A 7,695-nucleotide genomic window follows, 5' to 3' on the forward strand; every position below is an offset into this window, starting at 1 on the left:
CCTTTTCTCACTCTCGCTGCGAAATACTGCGCTCCGCTGAATCCCAACTTGTGCCAAATTGAATGTACATCTCTTTTTTCTCGAACCTCCTATTAAAAAGATCAAACCCTAATCTCAACCATTGAGATTAGATTTCGACTCACTGAGATTTATGGCTCCGACTTAATCTGTCATTGACTTATTTTCCCTTTTATAAAAAGGTACCCAACAATTAAATTAAATTGTTTTCTAAAGTCTTGACTTAGTTAATCCATTAATTTACTGTCATAGGAGATAATTAAGGCGACTCGCTGCATAGCATGGCACCCGATCCATGCAGAATCACCTGCCAAACTACAATCGCAACAAGGTGGCCCTTCATCCCAGGAGTGTGGTAAACGAGTGCAGTGGGCCCCCCACCCCCGGGAACATGTCCCCATGGAACACTAGATAATACCAATAAAATTAGTAAATGTGAACAAATGGGGACTTAGATCTATATGGTTCAGTACAGAACAAATATGCCATTATTCCGTCAATTGAAACCCACCACTGACAGGAAACGTCCCCTTAATACCCTAATGCTACCTGCAATAGATCCAAAGAATCCATTTTTAAAAGTGAATCGGATGATCTTCATTACCTACAAAACACAGTGCTACTTAGATTAGCATTTGTTGTAGCATGCTAACAAGGAAATGCTTCAGCAGATTAGTAAACAATTTGAGGAAAAATGTTTAACAAATGCGAACTGTATCACACAGTTTGAAATCTAGACTCTTACCATAAGAATCTTATTTGAGATAACGTAAAACGGACTGCCCTTACCTTTCTGTGAACTGACTGTGGCATTATTGGCTTTCTTCGCTGGCAACTTATCATCTATCAGTCTTTCTGCAGGCCTGACTTCCAGAAAGAAAAATGTTAGAAGGGGCTTTGCATGACAAAGTCAAGGTAACATTTTTAAAAAGGCTAATCATTCGAACAATGAAGTACTGGTAAGCTTTCAAATTTGATGTTCTTAATTGTGCCAAAGAAAAGTCTCAAGAATCGTGCTAGTTACAAATCCATTAAATGTTGCATTAGATTGTAGCGACAATGCAAAAATGAATATCACCCAGGGTACCATAATGAACGATATCATTGTCATAGAGTTCAGAAGAAGAGTACAAAAACGCAAGTTAAATTAAAGAAGTCAATGATTAAAATATTAGATCTTTAAGAAATTTGAATCCTCTTCAACTAGAACTAATGCAGGCAAAAGATCTATTTAGACTCGTCCAACCAGCACAATTTCCACTATCAACTAAATAGCACCCTGACATCGCATTGCAAAGAAAGACAGATATATTTATCCAAATTTAAGGAAATTCTGCAAGAAACTAAGTTGCAATTCAAGAACGTAGATCCAATTTCCCCAAGGCAAGAGAAAATTGTGATTGGCAAAGGTTCAAATCTAGTTGGAGCATATTGTACCTACAGCCTGCTTGCGAAGTTGAGCCAATGTAAAAAAGCATCATGGTTTCTACATATTTGATTAAAGGACAGGGACAGTATGGTTGCCAAATTTCTCTTTCCAGTTTAAGATTTCAAGAAAGTTTGCATAGCCGAAAAAACGGTTCATTTAAAAACTCTAAGGAAGCATAAATATCATTCCAAGTCTATCTCAACATGCAAATAAATAATTTATAAAACCTACCTTTTGCTTTTTCCATTCTCAGCTGCACCCTTTCTTTTGTTGTCCCTTGGTTTAGGGTCCACGTTTGCCTTGTTAAGAGTGAGTGACCTGATTAAAATGTTGGTTGGATCTGTTCGGATCACTTGATCCTCTGCAAAATATTAGCAGTATTAAGTAAAACATTGACCATAATCACATATATTTGCTGGTCTAAATGGAGCAATCTCCCCAACATCCCAGTTCTAAAATTTAGTTCCTAACATATTAAACAGTAAGATAATGTCGCAAAGAGCTATTTTGAAAGTGGTCCTATAAATGTCTAAAATACAAGCAAACAGCCTACAAAATATCTTTGCTTCAAGTTTAAACAACTACAAGAGAGCAGCAGAGTAACATTTGTCACAAATACATGGTCCCTCTCCTGACGCAGGAACCCAAACATCATCCAAGAGCAAAACAAAGAAGATAAACCTGAAAAATGAAACCTAAATGTGATCATGCATTTCAAAAATTAGTTGCTGCAATTTCTTGCTGAGCATCTATGCCCATCCATGAATACAAATTAAAAGAAAACCCGAAAATGTAATAACATTATAAAACATATTTTTTTTCGACAACATATTCATTTCTTTCAAAACCCCATATAGAAGAAAGTGCACAGACAAAGTACAACTGCTCCAAAGCTTAGTCTGTTGAGGCAACTAACCATAAAGCATATAAACTCTGACGCTTATGAACCCCTCTTGATAGTTCTATGTTAACTGGAAAAATGTACGATGATAAAAACTTAATAGCATAACCAAAATTTGCTCACAATATGCCATGCTCTTATGGAAGAACAAAATAAAACAATACGTCCTGTAAAATTGAAAAAATCTATAATAGAACAAGCAACATATTGAGAAACCAAAAGGCAATTGACAAATGACAAGATGGCAAACCAGCGCAGAAAGGGAGATTTAGCTTGTGAAAAATTCTAACCTGGGGGTGCCGTATCATGATCACAGATATATACTCGCAACCCATCCTGGAGCAATTCACAAAAAGTGATGTTAATCAATAATATAAATCAACTCAAAATCGATGCTATTGTCGAAGTTCGCACCATCTATAAAATATGCAAGTCGTGATGAAGCATTATGCATGGTGCTCACCGTTATGGAAAGAAGCGACTCTCTAAAATCAAGCAGGTTGATCATGTTAGCGTTGCAACAATAAGATGGTGTTATTATTATTGCAACAATAAGATGGGGCTAGTTGCAGGGTTTCTATCGTCTACTAGTTTCAACAAAGCTTGTCCATATTGAAACCTTACATTAACAGTGAGGTTTCTTGTGTTCTTTAGGCAACAATACAAGCTCCGGAGAGTATAAATGTAAGAATTATGGATAAAACCATCATAACCTTCATCAGGACTTTCTAAAGGAAGTCCTTTTCCATAAGAATAAGAAGAAGGAACAGCAACCTCATAATAGGGTCGTTTGTTGAGTCAGTAAAAGTGGGTAGCCAATATAACTCTCATGGGATATGCAATAACGGTTGCTTTATTTGTGAATTTTTAGTAATTTTGATCAATAAAACTTTTCACATTTTCAGTTGAAAGTAGTTTTTTAGAGTTAGTTTAATTGGTAGAGGATTTTTCTTTAAAACATCTCACCAATGAGAAATCGTGTGACTTTACTAATAAAATATGATCCTTTCCTATGAATCCATCAAAATATTTTTTTAAGAAAAAAAATTTAACTGAAAAAAACCCAATAATATTACAATGATAATACATAATACTAAATTTAAATATCTCATTAAAAAAACCTTTTAATAAATATAAATATATTTAATAGAATGATATTACAACTAATAATATTTACTATCCTTACGAGCACCGAAGCTTTGACACTGTGGCTTATGTTCCTTGTAACTGAGCACTAAAGCTTTGACACTGTGGGTTATGTTCCTTGTAACTGAGCACTAAAGCCTTGACACTGTGGCTTATGTTGTATAAACCACTGAAATTTTCGAGCACTGAAGGTTTGACACTGGCTTATGTTGTATAAACCACTGAAATTTTCCACAATATTCCAGACCGTGATCGCCATCCACGAGCCACTCACATCATCCTCAGAGTCTATATTAGTGAAACCTCAATATCCTCTCTAAATAAACGAAAACAAAGTGGATATAAATATATCTATTGAAGCACCAAATTCACATCATTTACAATCTTTTGAAATAAATATGTATCCAAGATCAGTGTAAGAATAACAATAGTGTGTATATTTTTTTGAAATATTAATTAGGTGTAGTTATTAGGAATAATCAAGACTATATTTTTTTGAAATATTAGATAGGCGTAGTTTTAGTAGTTATTAGGAATAATCAACACCTATTTCATTTAAGTTCAAAATTTCATTTTTATAGTATATTGTGTTTAGTGAGTCGATTGTTTTAGTTGAGTTTAAAATTTCACTTTCATAATAGGTTTGTTTTGTTAGTGAGCTGATTGTTGATGGAATCATTTTCAGAGGAGAAGTATTTAAGGAATTTTTTTAATATGTATTCAAGAATAGTGTAAGAATAACAACAGTGTGTATATTATTTTTGAAATATTAATTAGGTGTAGTTATTAGGAATAATCAAGGATAACAATAGTGTGTATATTTTTTTGAAATATTAATTAGGTGTAGTTTTAGTAGTTATTAGGAATAATCAACACCTATTTCATTTAAGTTTAAAATTTCATTTTCATAGTATATTGTGTTTAGTGAGTCGATTGTTTTAGTTAAGTTTAAAATTTTACTTTCATAATATGTTTGTTTTGTTTAGTGAGGTGATTGTTGATGGAATCATTTTCAAAGGAGAAGTGTTTAAGGAATTTTTTTAATTTGCTAGTGTTTTAAGTTTTTTTTCTCTTTTATTTTATTTAATATGGTTTTAAACAATGTTCTACCAAGATTATGGGACGGGGAGACATGGGTGCAGGGAAACACACAAAGGGGACGTTTGGGAGTACCCTCAAATTTTAGGGAAATTTAGGGGGGAAGGGGGACGTCGGGGTATATAATTTTTTTTCTTTTTAATATATATATATATCAAATTCATATTCTAAGCATAAATACAATAATACATACATATTTGAATTAAATAATGAAATACATTGATCCAAACTTATCATCCTTACTAATACATACATGATTCATCCATAGACCACGAGATTCAATAATGAAATACTCTAATCCATATTCATTATTCATTATTCATTATTCACCATTCTAGAATCTACATTGATTTAAAAATTAAATTCATCATTCTAGATTCTTAATATTTAAATTCATCATTCATCATTCTAGAATCTAATTAGTACTAAGAAAAATAGACTATAATAGATACTGAAATCTAAAGCCTGCAATAGTAAATTGATATAACTAAAACTCAAAAACAATGGAGTGATGAGTCTAAAAGTCACTTTAAAATACACAAAGGGCTTGGTGCTCTTGATTAAATACTAATTCAATACCTTTGTACATGACAAAATGCAATGGAAACATTGCAATCCATCGAATCCTGAATTCTTGAAAAACTATTAAGTCTGCTGGATTTTGAGTGAGATCTAAAATTCTACTTTCTCCATATGAAATCCAATGAGGTCGGAACCACTCTCAAACATCCTGAGTCATTTCATGGTAATGTTAAAAACTTAAGTAAAATGATGAAAATGAAAGATAAAGAAAAATGTCACTTTTACTTTAAGAACTTAACATTACCATGAATTGCATAGCATTAGTAGGGAAATATGGTCAAATACTAGGTTTTCTATGTCATAAACCATTGCTTACAAGCAAATTTAAGGGGGGACGCATAGCCCATTTTGAGGGGGACACATAGCCCATTTTCTAGGCTCCCCCTTTTGGGAGTCGCGTCCCCCACACTGGGGAAACGTCCCCCCTGCGTCTCCCCGCGTCTCCCCAAAAGGGGGATGTGGGGAAACGTTTCCCCAGACGTCCCCTGTCCCATATGTGTGGGGTGCGAGGGGTGAGCGCACCCAACCCTAGGGGACGCGTCCCCGTGGAACACTGGTTTTAAATCTACTATACTAACTTAACCACTTATTCAATTAAGAAACCGCTTTGATATCAAACCAGTTAAATCCACAACTTAGCCACTTGCTTAATTAAAAGAATCCACAACCTAACCACTTGCTTAGTTAAAAAAACCAACTTAATACCAATCGGATCAAGTTAAACATAACTCAACCATTTTGGTATAAACTAGCCTTGTTCAACCAAATAAACATTTGACACTAAAGTAACACAGTGAAACAACACAATTTAATTAAAAAAAAAACTACCAAAAAAGTTATAAATAAAAACTATCAAACTCTATTTTCCTCACACCTCTCACCAACCAAAAACAGCCCAAAAAGAAACCAAAGGAGGACGTAGCCAGCCCCACCCTAAGGACAGGGGCATAGGTGCATATGAACAAGGACAGGTGCATAGGTGCATATGAACAACACATGTAAATAACAAGGCAAAGAATATAACAAATTTCCCGCATTAAAGTCATTTAAAACTTGATTGATATTGTATTTTGTTACTGATATATTACCCTCAATTCTATTTTTAATATATTCACCTTTACATGATATAAAGTTGAATAGATTTGGTATATTTTACCCTCAATTCTATTTTTAATATATTCACCTTTACATGATATAAAGTTGAATAGATTTGGTATATTTTATGTGAAATAATTTGGAATCATAATTAAAAATCTATATTTAATAATTAAAATTGTTGTTATCCAAGTCAAGTCAATCCAAGTCTGAGTGTGAGGGAAGTTCAAAGTTGACTCTCAACCAACTGTGAGTCTAAGTTTTAAACATGGTCAGCTTATATTTTTTTTCCTTTCAATCCAAGTGTGAGGGGAAATTTAAAGTTGATATTCAGCCAATTTTGAGTTTAAGTTTTAAATATGGTTAGTTCATAATTTTTTTTTTAACCATGGTGAATTAGTTCATTGAAATAATTTGGGTGAAGCCCAAGATCAAATTTAGAAATTGCAGTTATAAAACCTAATAATTGTTACTATAATACCAAAAATATATTTAGCAACAGCCAATAAATTAAATATAGCAGAAATTTATAAAATTTATGATTTAGCAAAAATCGAAACTCCACAAAAGTTAAAAAACCTAAACCTATACTTCATAACAATACTCCTAAAAAAACATACTTTCATCATACTTTCATGATGAAAATGAAGATCATCTTGTATGGCCCTAATGCGCCATTAAGGCGAGAAAACCTAAACATACGTTCCAAGTATTACACTGCCAATGCAAAATGTGATCTTCTGTTTATCTGTTTCACCCTTCATAAACAAGCAATATAATTTGAAGGAAGTTATTGTTTCAGAAAACAGATATAAAGGGAATCACAGCACTTACGGGATTTGAAGGAGGAATCACCGGGGATGAGAAGAAACCCCGACAAGGGAGATCTGCCAAATACTGTCCTGCCATTGCAATTCGAGTAGCCCAAGTTCCGCAAAATTTAAAGCTTACAACTCTCTGCTACCCCGAAAATCTCAATAAAGATGAAAATAAATAATTGACACAGACGAATCCAATGACAGTGTCGGAGCAATATTAAATATAGCGAATGACAATGAAAAAGAGCGGCCACGTGGTAAGGACAAGTCATTCCCGGGAAACACTTGTACGCAAGTGATGGTCCGACGAACCGTTCCGGTGTTGTTGTATGAACTGTATACAGAGATCGTTTATATGCGGAAGACTCAGATCGTTTATAAAGTAATATTGGGTTTTGAAATCATTAAAGTGAGAAGATGGACGACATTATTATTCCAATTCGGAGAGAACACTGAAATGGTTACTAACGCCTTCTATTAATTATGCATTAAAGTCACTGATTGTTAAGGGTATAAGCATGATAAAATTTGATGGGCAAATTGTTTGTCTTTTGATGATTTATTAGTGAAATACAGGTTAAAATTTTATAAGACGGTCAATGTTTTTA

The 7,695-nt window shown here is 33.5% G+C and overlaps 1 protein-coding gene across 4 annotated transcripts in view; it reads right to left on the reverse strand.

The window, feature by feature from the left end:
- Window positions 1-7,465, reverse strand: part of LOC149183993 (protein LOWER TEMPERATURE 1-like) — a 32,645-nt gene extending 25,180 nt beyond the window's left edge. Inside the window, exons 1-5 of one of the 4 annotated variants that reach the window (XM_089417368.1) lie at window positions 7,104-7,465; window positions 2,639-2,684; window positions 2,030-2,128; window positions 1,679-1,808; window positions 808-881 (exon numbers count right to left, since the gene is read on the reverse strand). In XM_089417368.1, the coding sequence (XP_089273494.1) occupies window positions 808-881; window positions 1,679-1,808; window positions 2,030-2,128; window positions 2,639-2,684; window positions 7,104-7,178 (424 nt within the window). In that variant the 5' untranslated portion in view covers window positions 7,179-7,465. Of the gene's footprint in view, window positions 1-807; window positions 882-1,678; window positions 1,809-2,029; window positions 2,129-2,363; window positions 2,389-2,638; window positions 2,685-7,103 lie in introns of those variants that run through there. The other 3 variants (XM_089417365.1, XM_089417366.1, XM_089417367.1) reach the window with 3 other exon arrangements.
- Window positions 7,466-7,695: the final 230 nt, after the last annotated feature.

Source organism: Pinus tabuliformis, chromosome 3_2 (assembly GCF_031772625.1).
Source record: "Pinus tabuliformis cultivar Carrire ecotype Pingquan chromosome 3_2, CPIR1, whole genome shotgun sequence".
Lineage (NCBI taxonomy): Eukaryota > Viridiplantae > Streptophyta > Pinopsida > Pinales > Pinaceae > Pinus > Pinus tabuliformis.